The sequence below is a fragment of the Octodon degus genome, unplaced genomic scaffold (assembly GCF_000260255.1).
Source record: "Octodon degus isolate 3935 unplaced genomic scaffold, OctDeg1.0 scaffold00058, whole genome shotgun sequence".
Taxonomy (NCBI): Eukaryota; Metazoa; Chordata; class Mammalia; order Rodentia; family Octodontidae; genus Octodon; species Octodon degus.
In genome coordinates this window covers 12309089-12328295 of record NW_004524634.1, presented here as the reverse complement: position 1 = coordinate 12328295, position 19207 = coordinate 12309089, and the positions used below count along the sequence as shown (strand labels likewise).

At 37.3% G+C, this 19207-nt stretch overlaps 1 protein-coding gene across 2 annotated transcripts in view; it reads right to left on the bottom strand.

Moving 5' to 3' along the window:
- Window positions 1-19207, bottom strand: part of Ctnna2 (catenin alpha 2) — a 1043423-nt gene that overhangs the window by 45930 nt on the left and 978286 nt on the right. For both annotated transcript variants that reach the window (XM_004634143.2, XM_004634144.3), the window contains exons 13-15: window positions 18760-18873; window positions 10152-10333; window positions 477-582 (exon numbers count right to left, since the gene is read on the bottom strand). In XM_004634143.2, coding sequence (XP_004634200.1) covers window positions 477-582; window positions 10152-10333; window positions 18760-18873 — 402 coding nt within the window. The remainder of the gene's footprint in view (window positions 1-476; window positions 583-10151; window positions 10334-18759; window positions 18874-19207) is intronic.

Here is a 19207-nt window from a genome sequence, read left to right as displayed (position 1 = left end):
TTCTTCTTCTTCTTCTTCTTCTTCTTCTTCTTCCTTCTTCCAAATTTGCATGTTTCCATCTGGTAATGTGAACAACTAATTTGATGACAACATAATGCAATATCACAATCGCTATTGAATTCTATATGCAGTATTATAATCACTGCTGAAAACATGCTCTGCTATTTTTATATGCCCTCATTATGCATTATAATTGACGTTGTGCATAATAATGGCAGGGTTAATCTCTACCTCTTCATAAAATACATCTCTGAGGTAGCTGGTGCTCTTCTCTCAGCATTCAGTCACAGTCTCAGGAATTTCTCATGAGCTGGACTCACGTGTGCCACTGGCTTAGTCTCAACAATGTCAATGGTCAGTTTGTAAAATTTTAGTGACTGTCGAAAATTCATTCTTCAGATGCATCTTTGATTACACACTCCCAGTTCTATTCAATGATCCTCCCAGTGCATTCCTGCTCTTCCCTCTGACATTACCTGATCAGCTACAGCACGGGCTAATTTGTCCATTCTAGAACCTGCTTCCGCAATCTTCTTGGCTGCATTAATGACATCAGATGTATTTTTCAATGGGCCTTTGCCTCTGAAACAACATACACAACAGGATTACAAATCCACGCAACGACAGAAAACAAGACAGACTTACCTCACACTTGCTGAAGACTAGTTTTATCTTTGGCTGGATGCTGGTCATGTTAGTGCAATTTTAGATGATTCATTGATTACCTTTAATTTCTTTACCAACAGTCTGCTCTATTTCCATTCAGTTAACGGAATGTATTCTCTATTGAATATAATCACATTTTATCCATTTATTAATTTCTGTACTTTTGATGAATTATCAATTAAAATATAATTATCATGATTACAGTGAAGATTTAGTGCATAGATACGTACAGGTACTTAATGCTGTTACATACAATTCCTTGCTTTGTTTTTAAAATAATTCTAAAAGTCAGTATTATAATTTCTACTTTCGAGGAGAATAACAATGGCCAAAAATGGAACTACTGCAAGCTTGTACAGCTCATGAATGATAAATTCTAAACAAAATCTGACCAAAATAAATGTACACCATTGTGTTCAATATCGTGCTCAGCATTTTAATCTTATTTAATTCGTAAATCCATGTCCAAGGTGGCACTGTAAGAAAAAAGTTTTATCTTGCACCTAAATAAGGACAATTTGGTCAGAACTTTGGAAGTTTCAGAATCCCAGAATTTCATGTGTTTTGCACATTTCATACTTATTTATGAAGGACTGGGCAAGACACTGTTGCTATAAATATTTTTATGCAGATAAATTGTCACCCCAATATTTTCATATAAAATTTTTGATTAGGCAAATTGTTTAATATTTTATTACTCAATTAGGTAAACTGTTCAATTTTAAATATTCATTATAAAGGAGATGGAAATCATGCTATATCTCAAACCCTTAAAGAAAAATGCTGATTTCTTGTGAGGTAAATAAGGAAGAGCGAAATATGTTCATGCTTATATGTTATCCTTGTTACTTATCCTGGTCTCTTCCTATTTACATGTAAAAAATGCATCTTTAAGTCTACAAGATTATATTCCTATAGTTAGAGATGTGGTGAGACAGAGAAAAAACTACTCAGAAACAATTTATTTTAGACAGAGTAGAATTGTACTAATTAGGGAATGATCACCATTGTTACATAATAACATTTTACAAAATGAAAGACTTAAGATGGGTTTCAGTAAATACATTGAAATGTAGGACATCTAGTCCACTTTCTTTCCTAATTCCCCTTCTGGGGCATGTTTTTCTACATTACCAGTTAAAAACAAACTATCTTAAGTCTTGATTTTTAAATTGCCCAAAGGATTTTAATACATGGGCAGAGATTTCACATGTAAATTTTAGGTAAATATGGATGAATTAAAGATGCTGTTATAATCTGGCTCCTACTATATATTCTGTATTTTTTTTATTATCTACAAGGAAGTCTCTTTATCCTCCTCCTTGTTCTTCCTTGAGATTGAACCCTGGGCCTTCACACTGAGCTGCATTCCCAGAGCTTTAATTTTTTTTTCTTTTTGTCATTTTCAACAAAGTCTCATTAAGTCCCAGACTGGCTTTGAACTTCATGTTGTCATACCTCAGCGTCCGGAACTACTAAGAAGACAAGGGTGTGCTACCACCCTTAGGGGGTTCTTCTTCTTCTTCTTCTTCTTCTTCTTCTTCTTCTTCTTCTTCTTCTTCTTCTTCTTCTTCTTCTTCTTCTTCTTCTTCTTTTTTAAAGAAAGTTTGGATGCTGAATCTGTCAGTGCATGACAATGCTCTCAACAGTACGCCTTTCTCTGTAACTTTGAGACATTAGCATATCTCTACTCCTATCTTCCTAATGTAACATTTGTTTCTTTTTGCCATCTTCTGAACTTGGTCATGAAGAGAAAACCCTGCTTGATTTGTCTCTCATTTTATGGTACCAGGGATTGAACTCAGGACCTTGTGCTTCCCAGGCAGGTGCTTATGCTACTGAGCTATCTCCCTGGTCCTGCTTGAGTTTTCACTGCTAAGGAAATTTATGTTTCTGTATTTCAGAGAATCATCTACAGCCATATCATCCTGAACGTACCAGATCTTGTCAAAGAACGTATGAAACTGCTTCCTCATGAACTTCATGTGATAACTTGCAGTGCCTGATTTGTTCTCACAGAATACACTGAACTACACAAGAAGGTCCACAAATTAGTCAAGAAGGTCCATACAGATGTGATGCTTAACCTAGTCAAAGAGTGAGATGAGGCATGGCTCGGAGTGCCCTGGACAGTACAGTTCACAGATTCACTAGCACATTGCTTTGGAGAAAACTGAGTGAGACCTTGGAGTTTACAGTGGAGATTTGCTTTAACATCTTCACTGCAATCTGGGTGTTTACATAGAAGTTCTTCCGTCAGATATTGTCCAGTTTCCTACTTAAAGTCTGTAGCCAATGGAACCAGATTCAGTGACATGCCTAGTGGACGCATGCTGGATCACAGTCTAGTACATGTCACTAACTGTGTCTGCCTCTTTTAAGGATCACTAGAGTAAAGGGCTCAGAGTACAACAGAGCTACTAACAAAAATGTGAATTATGTAGCTTGAGGAAGAATAGGATGAAATAAAATTACAAGAGTTTAATGAGTTAGAAAACATATAGTGCTGAAAACAATAAAACCTAAACCTGGCTCAAAAGTAAAATAGAAAAGGCAAAATTGATAAGAAAATATATTATTATGAAAGAATATACAAGAGACAAAATGTTTAAAAGTAATAAGAGAAGAGTATGGGCTGGGGATATAGCTCAGTGGACTAAGTCTTGCCTGACAAGCACAAGGGGCTCAGTTTGATCCCTGGTACCACCGAGAGAAAGATAGACAGACAGAGAGAGAGAGAGAGACAGAGAGAGAGAGACAGAGAGAGAGAGACAGAGAGAGAGACAGAGAGAGAGACAGAGAGAGACAGACAGAGAGACAGAGAGATAGAGAGGCAGAGAGAAAAGAGGAGAGGAGAAGAGAGGAGAGGAGAGGAGAGGAGAGGAGAGGAGAGGAGAGGAGAGGTAATCTTAGAAAAGAAAAGAAAAAGTTAAAATATTATAAGCAACTTAATTCAACCATATGGGAATAAATGAGAACCTGGACAATAACTTTCTAGGAAAGTATAATTTCCCAAGTTGAAAATAAAAATTATAATGAATCTAAGCAGTCTTATTCCCATGAAAGAAAGTAAAAATGTTGTCAAAGAGAGCTCATCAAATATAAGCAAATAATTCAGTAAATACAGATGCTTTCTTATCAGAATCAAAAAACCTATAAGGAGAAAGTAATTTCATACTATTTAAATCATTGAAAAATATAGGAAGGAAGAAAAACTTTGAAAAGTAATTTGCTTAGTGGCATTATACTACTAGTGTGAGAAATAGTTAAGACAAACTAACTTCATTTTCACTTGAATAGTCAATTATCTTTAAAAATGGGAAAGAGAAAATCTAAAGAACTAAAGCAGCACGTGGATGTTAGAACAGATACATACAGGGATGCCCTGTTTTCTCTTCATCTGTCCTTCTCCTTGGATGGTAAGTATTATAGCCAGGAAATTGAGGTGAAAGTCTGCTGAGACTCTTTGCACTTGGCCAGCTATTCAGCACTTGTGCATGTGTTATGTAACATTGTAACATATGTGTCTTAATGTAACTACCATAACTGAGTGGAAGAATACTACACCACTCTTACCTCATTCTCTTTATAACATACTCCTCATCCCTATCAGCCTGGTAATAACTAGTCTGTTCACCATCACTATGTTTCTGTTATTTCAAGGATATTGTTTAAAAAGCTATAGGTGCGGCCAGGGAGATGGCTCAGTAGAATAAGCGCTTCCCTGTCAAGTGCAAGGGCCTGAGTTCAATCCCCTGTTCCACTAAAAGTAAATAAATAAATAAATAAATGAATGAATAAATAAATAGCTATAGATGGCCAAGCCATGGCCAGTCTCATTTGAATAGGGAGGAAAACAGATATAATCCCTCTAATAACAAAAATGAGAAGGCTGTCCACCTTCAGCAGGCCTGTTCACTATACTATTTAAAAGTTCACTCAGCACAATAACTCAAGAAAAAGGAAAGGAATATAAATAGAAAAAGAGGAATTCAAGTTATCTGTATTTGCAATGATGCCTTTACATAAAATTCCCGGTAAACATTTGCTAGACTTTTAGAACTGATAAACAAAAATCAGCAAAGTGAAAGGTTACAAAATCACTGAGAAAAAGATCAGGAAAACAATTACTTTCTGAATGGTGCAAAAATGCCTAAGAATGAGCCTAGACAAAGAGTTGAATGACCTCTATAATGAAAATTACAGACTCTGAAGAGAGAAAGTAAATAAGACATTAGAAAATGAGATGACATATCTTAGGATCATGAAAATGACCTATATATTTAATGCAATGCTTATCAAGATGCCAACAACATTCTTCACGTAACTAGAAAAAGCAATCCTAAAATCCATGTAGAATCAGAAAAGCCCAGAATATGCAAATAATCCTGAACAGAAAGGCCAAAGCTTCAGTCATCACAAGACCAGGATTGAAGTTAAAGTTTTAGTGGAAAAAACTACAACAACAGCAAAAAAAACAGAATAAAACAAACCAATAACTGATGGCACTGGCCAAAAGGCAGCCATGGACACCAATGGAATAGGAGAGAAACTGCCTCATATATCTACCATCTGATTTTGATAAAATGCTGAAAATATTGAAGAAAAGACAGCCTCTTTCACAAAGGACGTAGGAAAACACTTGCAGAAGACTGAAGCCAGATCCATACCTCTCACCTTGCATGAAAATCAACTCAGAATGAATCTAAGACTTAGATAATACAAACAGAGTATTTGAATTTGCTGGAAGATAACAATAAGGAAAACTCTCCAAGCCACAGGTATAGGCAAAGATTTCTTGACTGCCAATAGAATAGAAAATAATATCAAGAATCAACAAGTGGATTATAGCAAATTAGGAGGCCTGGCACAAAAAAGAAAATAATGGAGTGAAGAGAAAAACTTATCAGATGAGAGAAAGGTTTTGTAGCTCCTCTTCTGATAGTAAAATAGTGACTAGAATATATAAAGAGCTAAAATAAATAAATAAATAAATAAAGTTCACCCAAACAAATTCCCAAATCAAAAAGTGAGCAAATGAACTGAACAATCATTTTTCTTTTTTTTTTCAATTCTTGTTTTTTAGTAGTATGTGCTACCAGCATGTAATGATTGCATTCTCTCCATAGAGTTGACACATCTTGCACAAATCTTTGTTTTCTAATTAAAACATCCTTTTATTTATTTTTCCATAATTTTATTGAGAAACAAGTAGCAATGAGACAGTTTCAAGCTTAATTGGTAGGATAGTTTCAATAATTGACATATTGCATACTGTCTTCCTAGTGGTTATTTGTTGTACAAGATGCAGACATGATACCGTAGTTACAAACACTATTAGAACAAATGTCTATGTCTATGGTGGTGAAATTCCATCACATGTACCTAGGGCTGCCGTATCAGACAGCATGAGTATAAACGTGTGACAATTGTGTGGATAATGATGGGGCACTGAATCAAAAAGCAAATAACAGCAGCGAAAATCAATCAAGCAACCATACTGGCAGTTCAGCACCATGGGCAGTTCCAGTCGTTCTATGAGTAGAAGGCATTGATGCCAAGGCGATTGGCTTGTTGGCTGTAGGACCAGGTCTCAAGATGGGGCTTCTGAACCACTTAAATGTCTAGATCTTAGACAAGACTCTATGTTTGGGAAGATTTCAACAGCGCTTTAGGGAATCACTGCGGGGGCTGGTTTACTGGAAATCGAACTCCAAGAACTTGCCCAGCAGGTGCTGTGCTGCTGAGCTATATCCGTGTCATTCTTGGCATCTTTAATAACAGGAGCCATTCTATAGTGCCATGTGGAACATAATTTCAATTTTGTTGGGAAAAGAATGAAGCCATAGAATTATTTCTGTTTACATAGATTTTTGTAACTGCTCTGATTTTGGGTGCAGTTGATTCCTATACAAAGGTTAATATTCAGGTCCTTTCCAAGAAGTAGTCACTCCAAAAGAGTCAAAGAGTACTACCACTGTATTACTGCTATCTCTCATTTAACAAAGAGCTCACATTTGCTTTGTGAAAAGGTGGAGTTCTAATATGAAAATTTAAGATGTTGGTGTACTCAGGGTTAAGGTACTCAGTGCTTTTCATTCAAATTCTGAGTTAATACAAGTTAAAAGGGCTTTGTTTTCTGTAGTCTCCTCAGGACATCTTAACTGATTAGTATCAAATGTAACTCTCCAATATCAGAAGACAGCATGTTATGCGTCAAACCATAGAAGATTCTATTTAGGACCAGAACTCCATAAAGTATGTTTGGGAAATCTCCCCAGTGAACTGATGCAGTCTGGGGATGTACAGTGAGACAGACAAATCCACCTGGGGAATTATGAGAAATTAGGATCATCACATCGAGGTTGTAAGCCCTGAAGGGCAAGCTCTGTGAAAGGAGAAGCCACTGAAAGTTCTGATGCAAAGAGAACTGGACAGTTGTCCTTTAAGGGTCATTGTGATACAGACTGACAAGGGTAGAGTTGGAACTGAAAGACCATCCCAGAACTGCCAGTCTGGCCCAGGTACCAAGCAACTGAACTTACTCAGGATCAAAGTTTGGGAAGCACCACATGAGCTCATGCTTTGTGATTCTGGTATTTAGCCCTGATATTGACTGTACCTTCGAAAGTATTTTTTTTCTCCTCCTCAATTTTACTGTAAGTTTTTCACGATCTGAACTTAAGGTCTATTTTAAAAGACAGCCTTTCTCCTTGAGAGAAAGTTGAATTAGAGTAGTCATTCTCTGCACACCTCTTTTTCTTGGGATGCAAGACTGACACACACTCGCTCTTTCTCTAAAATGAAATGAAAAGCATGCGGTCAGCCTAGCAGGACAGTGCTGTGCCACTGGCCAGGAGATGAAATTCAAGAACCAGACAGGGAAAAGGCATGAGGCATAATCAGTGTTATTCTCCATGAAGAAGTTATTACACGAATAATGAGGCAGAACCCCTGCAATTTTAATAATAATGGAGTGGGTATCATTGAGATTACTGAATCAAATTAATGAATTAGCAAGTGATACAAATAAAACATCAAGATAACAAATGCAAAGGTTTTTTTTGTACCCACATGCCCTTTAAACATACGAAAACAGAAGAGTAGTCAGGCTTAAATCTCTCACTAGTCATACCCTTTCTTCTGAATAACAGAAAACAGTACACAGGAATGAGGAGAGGTAGAAAGCTGAAATTATTTCTCCTTGAAGGAGAACATGCAAGGGCAATAATGCATAAGGACAAAAGGAGGGGACTTAAGTCACAGCACTGGCCAGCCGCCTTCGTGGAGGAATCGGCTCTGAACATGGAGGCCACAGTGAGGCTCTGCTTCCTGTGCTGTATTTCTAGTCGACACCCTGTCTGGTCTTTTATTCATCCATCACCATAGTCTTCCCTCTGCCCTCAAAAGTGACACAAAGTTACTCATCATGCAGCAAGAAAAATGGACAACTATTGGCACCCTGAATATTTTATTATTCAAATTGAATGAAATTAAATCTATGAAATCCTTAGGAAACTGAGCCAGCCTGCTTTCCACTTTTGAGACTACGCTTTCATTAATAAAAAGCTTATCTTACTGAACGTCAGCTATCAGGACTCCTCAAATGAAGTTCTCTTCTTTGACCGTGGTTTGAAATAATCTAGAGAATTGCAAAATGTTCTCCTCATCTGACTTAAGACTAGATTCATTATTCACTTTAAACTAATGAGATTATTTGTTTCAGTGATGTTATTAATGGATGACATAATATCCATCAGATAAAATACTAATAAAATGTTGAAAGCAAGCCAATTAATTCATCACAGGCCTTGAGAATATATGACCAAATACTCCATGACAGCTTGATTTGGAGGAAATTCAGATTTAAAAACGAGCTCAGATTTTTCCCCTAATGCTGCTTCTGTGAGACAAACCTGCGAAGTCAACAAAGAATTGCTGTGTGTTCCAATACAAACTTCTAACTAATATGTTGACATTTAAAAGTCTAGAAAGTAACTCTCACAAATTAACATCATTCCACTGAATGCAGAAGCAATTTTATAATCTCTAGTAGAAGAGCCAAGCAGTACCTAATGCAGTACATATTGGTCAGAGGCAAAGAGAGAAAGGGATGACACAGAGATGTTCCATTTTTTCATTATGACTTATAATCAATGTTGCCTTTCTCTTGTTAATTTTTTTTTTTTTTTTTGGTACTAAGAATCGAACTCAGGACCTTGCACTTGCCAGGCAGGTGCTGTGCCACTGAGCTATTTACTTGGCAATGCTGGCTTTTTCTCTTTCTTTCATTCTTTCTTTCTTTCTTTCTTTCTTTCTTTCTTTCTTTCTTTCTTTCTTCTTTCTTTCTTTTATTTTTTTTTTCGGAACCGGGAATTGAACTTAGGGCCTTGCACTTGCCAGGCAAGTGATTACTCTACTGAGCCATCTCCCTGGGCCCTGGCTTTTTCTTATTAGAAACATTCAACAGATTTTCAAATTTTCATCACCTTTAGGTGATATCTTGACATTGTCATATATCTGACATCATTTTAATAACAAATACCATGCTGAACTGTTAAAATGTCTTTGTGGCTATTTTTCTGTATTTTTGTAGAAATCTGTTTCACTGATAGCTTGCCTTTGTTTGGCAACAAATTTTACGCTTGCATTTTCTCTTTTCATTTAAAAACTCTCCTGTGAAGTTGTTAAGACAAGTACTATTTTATCATTTGCAAATAAATAAACACAGTAAGAGAATTGGACCAAAACATCTAATATTCTAAGTCAAAATTTAGAAACATTTTAACTGAAATTTGCTTTCATTTGATGGTAAGAAGAACAGAATGACTTGTCACCTGTCTTTTTTTTTAAGGCAAATTTTCCCTATGCAGTTCAAGTTGGACTTCATTCACTCTAACCTAGGCTGGCTTCAGACTCACATCCATCCTCCTGCCTTAATAGTTTCTACAATGCAATAGCAGAAACAAAACTGATCCCTAGTGCCAAACGGACTCCTGAACATATTCTGACTGATTTCTTGACTCATCCCAAGCACTGCTCAGAGCTAATCACCACTGTGCAGTTTCTAATTTATCTGTACATGGTTCTTTGTTAGCTGCAATGAACGGGTGCTGGAACACATATGTACACCCATACACATTTTTCCCAAAAGAACATTAAATCCTTTAGCTATCTTCAGAATAATAGTTAATGTATTCCAAAGCAGTCCAGACCAAAGATGAGTCACCCACCCGATTCGGGCGCACTTCCATCACAGCTTAGGAGAATTAAAACAATGATAATTACAAAAATGAATCGGTTCTCTTTGACCCCAAAGACCTATCTGCCAGGAATTAAGCTCAGCTCGTTTTCACTTATCCATGTAAATTTATAGTCACCACCACCTTCCTGTAGCACTTTAACATAGCAGCAGCCACCCACTGGCTGATCGACACTGTCCGTGTTTCACGAGAAAGATCTCTGTCTCCTGTCTCTGGCCTCACCTGGTGAAGTCTGTCATTTCCATCATGATCATACACATCTGCTTGGCCAGAACAATGATGTCATTGCCGCTGTCATCCCACTTGGCCACTTCGGCATCCAGCTTGCTTTTCTCTTGGTGGAATATCTCCACCTGCTCTGCTATTTTTGCTTTCTCCTCCTGCGGTAGCTGTGCCATGATGGCCTGTATAGGTTACAAGAAAAAAAAAAAAAGAAAAAAAGAAAGAAAAAAGTGTTTGATCAATGGTGACAAAGGGATGACAGACTGTGTGGTGACTGCCTTGTAGGAAGGGCAGAGTCAGATCTGGATGAGGTTTGTGGGATGCCCTGCCTTTCTGGGACGTGGATCTTCTCCATCACAGAGAAGCCAAAAGCACAGGCTGGCAAAGTCTCCTGATTGCCTGTCCCCTCTGTCACATATGAAAAATAGACAGCAAACCAAAGTATGTGCACACTGACAGCAACAGAACTTCTCTGTTGATGACATATGTTTGTTCAAAAGAGTCTATTCTTGACAATTTTTATATTTGGTCTCAGGAAACTTTTACCAGATGAAAGAATGTACCTCTTTCAATACTGAAATCTGTTCCGAGAGGGGAAAAAAAGAAAAAGAAGCCTTCTGTTGCTGGGAAGGAGAGGAATTTTAAATCAGATCTGAGCATTCCAGTATTTTAGGAGGGGAGTCTTTATGCCTGTAAATGAAGTCTGCAGGGAAGAGACAAACCAAAGTCCCCTCCTCGGGCGGTTCAGGAATGGTGTGGCTAATCTCCTCCTTCTTGTGTGGGACCAACTCCCTGAGAAAGCGCGTTCCAGAATGGACACAGTGGAGTCAGTATGTGAGAAAGTGTAAGCTGGGCACTCTTTGTATGAGACGCTGGGGGCTACAATTATTTCCCATCTCTAACTGTTTCAGATTTTGTAATATTTGTATAAACTTTACTGCTTGAGTATTCATAATCTAAAATGCTCCAAACGTCTTTGATTTTGTTGTGTGTCGTGTCAGAGTCACATTTTGAATTTCAATGGAATTCAGATTTTGGACAGTGAGGTTAAGCATTCTCCATCTGAATAGGATCAGGAAACAAAAGTTATTTTTCAATAGTTCCTGGGTAGAGAAATGTAGAAAAGAAATAGCTCGTTTCCCCTCTCACAATTCACAGATATTCTTTTATAAATATCCCTACTCTAAAATATATTTGCAAATGGATTTGTAAATCAATACTTAAGACACTTTTAAAATCATTTGTAAATGATAGGGAAACTGTCAAAATGGAGTCGACTGATGTAAACATCCCCAGATAAGGTTAAGCAAGGCAATTCTTTTTGCTACTGTTTCACTTCTTTTTCTGTAAGCGTGTGATGCTGTTGCAGTCTTTTCCTCTCTTATTTTATTTTTCTCTTATTTTATTGATACAGGGTCTCACTATGCAGTTCAGGCTCATAGCAATCCTCCCGTCTCCACCTCCCCAGCACTGTGGTTACAGGTATACGCCAGGCATGTGGTATCGGGGAACAAACTAGGACCTTGCCCTTGCAGGGCAGGTACTCATGCTGCTGAGCTGTCCCCCCCAGCTCCAGTCTTATTTTTTGAGACTGGATTTTGCTGTATAGTGCAGGATGACCTTGAACTCACTTTGTAGAGACAAGGCTGGCTTCAAACTCATGGTGATTCTCCTCTGTCAGCTTTCAAGTGCTGCAACTACAGGTATGCGCCACTATTCCTGGCCACTTGCAGTCTATATAGTGCCATATTTTTCACAGCTTTTTGCTTTTTTGGTGGTTTTGCTCATTAACTGGCCCCCAGGTGAGGTGCTGAAGGGCGTGTGGATATCCTTAAGCAGAAAAAAGCTGTGATGTGACTCAGGGTGGAAGGTGTGTGCTACACAATTTTCTTTCAATATGCATTAGCACTGCAGGGCTTGAGTATATTGTTAATGAATCAGCGATACAAAATAAGACAAAATAAATTAGACATGTAAAGTAAGAAGTGTCCATTAAACCTGTTTGCATACAGATCAGATGGGGAAACCTTTGTGAATTGTAGCTTTTAGGAACCTAATCCTGATTTTCCCTTAGGAGCAGTGATTGAGTACTCACCCATTAATTTCTCACAGTTTCTTGATAGAATACAGCTAGCCAAAATAATGATAAGTGATTGCTTATTTCACAAATGTTAAAAAGACCATCCACGTAGCAAGCTCTACATAAGATGCCTAGCAGTATTTCATTATGCATCTTCCTAGAACCAAATGCAGCAGAGTCACTGTCAGGGCTGTGGGGTGTTTGTCAGCCCTTGCTGTGTTCTGGACTTCAAGCATTCCCCAGGAGAGGACCAAGAGTGCATGATTCAGAGGAATCTGCAGTTGGTGCAACAGACGAGTGAAATTATTCAAGATGTTGTTACCTAAACTGTAAAGTTCTACCCAATATAAGTTAATTTTTTTTCTGAACTAGGGATTGAATTGAGACCCTTGTGCTTGTCAAGGAAGTGCTTATTCCACCAAGCCATCTCCCCGGCCTATAAGTGAATTTTTGGAGAGACACCTAAGGTCCATTTAACATAGCTGTGGACATTAGTTTAAAAAGAAAAACAAACTGGGGGCCATAGTACTCTACTACTGTCTTGGGTTCAGACCAAACTTGCTTGGAGTCAGGGATATAGAACAGTGCCATATGTACTTGCCTGGCAAGCATAAGGTCCTGAGATCAATTTCTGGTAACCCCAAAAGAATTGATTTGCTTATCCTATCAGGTACTTAAGGATGAATATAAAATAGTAAACAATTGCTCAAAGCTTATGAGAAGCGTCAAGCGAATTTCAACAGTATATTACAGGGTTCTCCAGTTTTAGTGATCTTTATCTTATTAGGAGGTACTAGGAAGGTGGCTTCATGAAATTTGTGCACTATCTGCTCATTAAAGGTAGAAGTTCATTTACTGATAAGAACATGTGACTGCTATCTGCCTACCTCAGGGACCTGGATGCACTGGAGCACACGAACCCAGGAGTACCTGTATCCTTCTGATACCACTCCCGAGGAGGGCTCCATTCTGATGTGAAGCATCGACAACGTGAGGACTGACTTTCTAATTACAACCATTGCTAACCAGGGCAAGGTATGGCCTTTAATCTTCTTTTGAAAACATATTTTAAAATGTCTCTTGAAAGCACAAAGTACCTGCATTGATTTTGAGACGGTTTTGGTTGCCATTGAGAGCAAATGAAATTATGTTGGAAGAAAAAAAAAAAAACAGAGAGAGAGAAACCATCAAATAAAATTAAAAATGTGTGTTTTTCTAACTAAAAAATGAAAGTAATTATGCATGATAACCATTGACATGATAGTATCATATTTCTGCCATTGATTTTTCTTTCCATTTACTCCTCGGTTATTGAGATGATATCATTCCACAGTTTATGTGACTTCTTGTAAACATAAGCCTGGCATGATTTCTTGGGTATACACACTTATACCAGAACTATGCTGAATTTACATACAACAAATAAACTACTTCTTTCAAATGGTATCATTGTCCTCACCTTAATAATAATAGCTACACCAAAAGATCTTGTTACTAATACCACATAATTTGTTCATTGTAGAAAAGGAATTTAAACTCAGTTAATACCATTTGTAATTGTGCAGAACCACACAGGGCTACAGTGCGTGCTCTCTGTACTCGGGTCCAGGGTCCTCCGCTTTGTGGGACAAGGCGCATTGAATTCACCAGCACTGCCCACTGGACTGTGTCCTGGTATTAGAGCTTCAAATGCCCAGAATAAGGACTTGTTTTTCCTGATTTGCATAAATGTGTCCTTGGACTAGCAGCTGTCCAAATGGAGCATCAATTATTAATACAGAGCCACATTTACTAACTCTCATGCATGTGTATGTGTGGCTATTTAGCTTGGGTCTGTGTGCGTAATTATATCCAATACTGAAAACCCAAATTGAGGTGGACATAAAACTGAAAACTAAAACATGGAGAAAAATACTATAAAATACTTTAGAAACTTTATTATAAAGTGCACACAATATACACAGTTGGTCATTAACACACTTTGGTAGTACTGTATTAATAACAAGGCAGCTATTTCATTGCACTTTCAATAGTCCTGGATTGGAAGAAACCAAATAAGTACTTCTTTCTCTGATATATCCTTTTTCAGTTCTCTAATGAAGTACTAGATTCATTTTTTCTCCTATACAAGAGGGTTGGTCTGATTTTATTTAGATGGCATAGGTCCTAAAGTACCATCACAGACTCTATTTGCTAGATAAATCTCTACTAAATAAATCTGCAGGACTACTAGAAGGTTCTAGATTCTATATGCAGCATCAAGAGGGAAAAATTTTCATTACACCTTTTCCCCTAATGGAAAATTTGTACACTGAAGGGTATGTACTTTGCTGAGAACCATAACTCTTGAGTTTCCACTATACAATTTAGTACTTGAATATTAACTGTCTTGCTTTGCTCGATAATTAATTTTTATCAGTGCCCTTTGCTTGATTTCTCTATGTGGTTCCTTAAGGAAGAGGTCTTCCCAATTCTGCTCAGAATACAAACTCAATAAATACCTTTTGATTGACTGCTTAAACCTTTTCTACCCATTGTATCAACATATTCCAAGAAAAGTTGACAGATTTGACAAACATCTTCAAAAGACAAAATTCTGATGAATCACTGGCCCCTTCAAAATAGATTTGCAAAGGAAGATGCTACTTGAACTTTAAGGGTACTCGACCCACATAATGTACCTAATGATACGTGACTTGGGTGCAAGAATCAGAACATTTGCTTCTTCTTATGTAGTTGTCAGTGAGCAGAAGTCTTTGCCTAAATATTCTTAAAATGCTCTTGGCTTTTAAAAATTCATAATTGACCTTTTCTGAAACGGGAATTTAAAAAAAGGTTATCTATAAACAGTAGATCACAAACTGCAAAATTTGCAAGTTAATCAAATTAAAATTCAACACATGATTTTTAATTAGGTCTTATCAATGTAACTCAGCAGTTTGAAATGTTAACACATTAAGGCCATTCTACCTAGGGAAAAATATTAGAGGCTGTCTTTATTAAAATCAAGTTTAATATAAATATATAATATGCAATTGTTCATTCTCTCAGGTCAAGGGAGCTTGAGGTAAATAATTTTCATGGCCAAGAAGAAAGGAAACTCTTCAGGTTTTTAGTTGTGATATGTGATCACTGAGGGGAGTCTGAGAGTTTCTCCTGCTTCTGTCCACTCTGGCCAAGTACAATTTCCAGATTATTCTGTGGGATCTAAACTGGGAACATTAGCAATTGAAATCTAGAATTCCTAGCCTTTCTCCCATGTTTCCAGCTAACAATTTGTTGTGATTAATGAAATAAACTCTCCCTATTAAAATGAAAGTGCAAGTCACTTCTATAAGTTAGCAGTCATTAAAGAGATCTAAATTTCATCTTCAACCTAAAACTCCAGGACCATTGGCTATAATTACTCTTATCATCTCCAGGACAAAATGAGCTTTGACGCATAGAGGACTCAAACCAACAGCTGTTCCTTTCTTAGACACAGAGCAAGTGTCTCACACTAAAGCTTCAAGGGCAAAAGGTTTACAAATAACAATTGAAGAGCTAAAGCCCAATATGCCCATTTCTGCTCACTTGGTATTAAAACAACATAATAAATACAATCAGTTAATGAGTGGGTCCTTTGATTATGACTAGTCTCACATTGTGACATGAACTGGAAAATTGAGTCAGTTCTCCCATTAATTTAAGAAAAAAACTCTCATGATTGTCTGAGTTCTCTAGATTTTATAGGTAAGTCATTTGGTCAGACGGGCAAGCATTACCACTATCATCTTCATCACCAATAATCATTGCCTAATGATAGGATCAGTCTTGGCCTAATACTGATATTATGAGGCTTTGAAAAACCTGCATTCAACACTTCCATACACTAGGAGGTGAGGCATGGGATAGTTAAGAAAGTTGTCCCAAAGTTACACAAGTTCACTAAGATATATTTTAAAATCAGGGTTTCATGATTCAAAATAATATATTCTAACACCAAGGTTAACTACCTAGACATTGTTATTGATCAATTTTAACTACATTAACCTGTGAAGAAAGTTTGTAACATTCCATGCCCAGAACTGATGGAAAAGAACCTCTTGGTACCATGATTCCCACCACATTATCCATTTCCATTTCTTCTCTGACACCTCCTCAAAACTTGCAGATAAGCCTGGGTCAGGGACATAAAAAGGAAGTAAGAAATACTTCAATTCTAGAATTTGAGAGTTTCACAAATATTGGAGGAAAGTAATAAAGGCTTAGCTCCCATTCTAAAGACCCTTTAATGTTACATCTTCTGACAGGAAAAATTTCTCTGAATAAAAATGCAAAACATGGCCATTACTGCTCAGCACCTCCTTCACAATTTTGACCAGTTTAATCACACTTCGTTGGCAAAAAGTTTGGCCATCTATCATTTCAGCAGTTGGATGTACCCTCTTATTTCCAACTTAGCAGCCACAATTCCAGGCTTTTGATTTGTCATCATCTAATTACAGGCTACAGCAAGCTGACTCAATAAGTAACGCTGTCTGCTGCAAGTTAGTCACATGGATCACATGATGAGCCCTCAAGACAAGTTAGCAAGAGCTGGGTTAGTGGAGCCCTTTTATTCCTACTGTCATGAACCATGTTCAAAGTTCATGTTAAAAAACTGTCAAAGACAACAAGGTAAAGCAACAACAAAAGGTAAAAATAGGGAGTCAACTCAATTTTGTTTTGACTCATGGTCATTGTCTTGACATTCAACACAAGTAGGAAACATGAAATATGAATATGCTGAACCTCATCTTCCCTCTGGATCAGTTGAGCCACTTGGACAGGATGGCCATAATAAAACAAGGTGAGGGTTATATTACAAGCCTTGGTCTTTGATAAAAGTGAGGCAGTTGACCTAGAGCTTTGTCAACACTCACTTGCAGTCTGTCCGTGAAGTGAACTTTGAATTGATTAATGTGCAGATGAATTGCTTAAATTTACTCTTTGTCACTGACATAAAAGGCTGGTTTTTCTTCATTATAACGATTAATTTGACTTGACTGATGAAATTGTTTGGTGTCATGCCAACACATTCTCAAGACAACTTTTGCTTGATAATCGCCTCAAGTTTTAATATTTAGGGAAGATTATACAATTTGCAAAGAATTTTGAAGGGAGGGGGATCTATAGTGTAGTGTGTCATCCTTTGCGCCTTCATGTGATCAGAAGGGTCTTCTATTTCATAGAATGGTGATTATCAGAGTTATCCTTTCTTGAGTGCTTAGTTCATAGTAAATATTATGCCTATTATTTTGTAAATATTAAGTATTACTCAAAAAAATACTATCAGGTCCAGTTTTTCACATTGCAGGAAATAATGGGTCTGTAAGTCAGAATTCAAGCATAGCTCTGAGTGTGGTACTAATGCTGGGTTTTATAATTCAAATCCAAATTTGTCTAAAATCAAATATACCATATTTTTCATGTTTTTTAATCTCATTTCTCCTATAAATATATGTAAACTTCATCTAGATCCTTTGGTTTTTGGGTAAGAATGTTAGAGCACATCACACTGAAGGGAAGTTTGGTTTTAAGCAAAATAGCTTTCTTGACTCAACAGTTTTCTTTGAGTTATCTTCATTTTAATCTTGATGGGCTGTTTTCCACTGCATTTCATAATTTCTAAGGCAGCATGAAAATTCGTAATCATCATCCTAAAGTATTACCTTTGCTCAACCTCATTGTTCATATTTTCATTTTTCTTTATGTAGAGGATTAGAAAACCTAATTCTTAGACTGTAATGTTACTGTTTTGTTCCATAGAAAATGAAGCTTTAAAGAGAAGCAAATTTATCAACTTCTATGCAATCTGTCAGGATTTCATTACCTACCACCAATCTTGAAAATTTATATCTACCCAGAAAGAGACACTAGCAGCACAGATTGCCCTTCAGACCATTTGTGCAGGTTGACCATGTCATGGAGTATTGACGAAGAGCTGGCATATTTCCGTGGCTTTGTAATTTCTTTCTTTCACTATGACACAGCAGAAGATTTAGCTCTAGCAACAGGTAGGTATGTGGGGGACAGTGTTTTTATCTGCTGATGATCTTAAACCAATGCATTCTTGACCTCCACACAACCTAGCCAGAGTATGGAGATATAAACCACTGCACAAAGGAGTGTCCTGATACCCTCTTAAACTGTTTGCAAGCTTAAAGATGTGAATTACGAGATCGGTGAGTGTGCCACACAAAATGTAAGCCATATCCTCTGTTTATCAAATCATGATGCCAACCCAGGTAAACTCCACTCCACACATTAAAGTTTGCTTGGATACAGCTGCTGTTCCAGGTGACTGACCAAAAGGAGAGTCAAAAGCAGTCAGTATCACTAGTGGTTAGCTGCACTGTACAAATGAGAATTGCTACAGACCTGAGAGCACATGACCTGACTCCTCAACTCTCATGTGTCCAATTTCTGGCCCTTCAGAAATCTTCACAACCATTCCGGTGAGCACGGCCCCTGCGTGCCAGATCACAGTTCTGTGGACCCACTCACCCGCGCACTCTGGCCTGCGATGAGCTGGTCGTCCTCAGTCTGGACGCTTGTCCGGCTACGCACATCATAATCTTCCTGCTCAAAGTCAGAATCATCTTCCAGTTCTTCTGGGGTCTAAATATCAACAGGAAAAGAGAACAATTTACAAAAATGTAAAGATTTTTACAAGTGATAATTTCTGCCTCCATCCATATACTTCTTCATTACAAAAACTAAAGAGCTTCCAGACAGATATTATAGGGTCGTAGGCATAGCAAAGACTACATGAGTGAAAAGTGTTATTTGGTGATCATTTCTAGCCAACTAAATTCATTATAACATAAAAATAGGGGACTGGGGAGATGGCAGAGTAGAATAAGACCTTCCCTGGCAAGTGCAAGGGTCTGAGTTCAATCCCTGGTTCTGCAATAAATAAATAAATAAATAAATAAATAAATAAAGTAAAAAT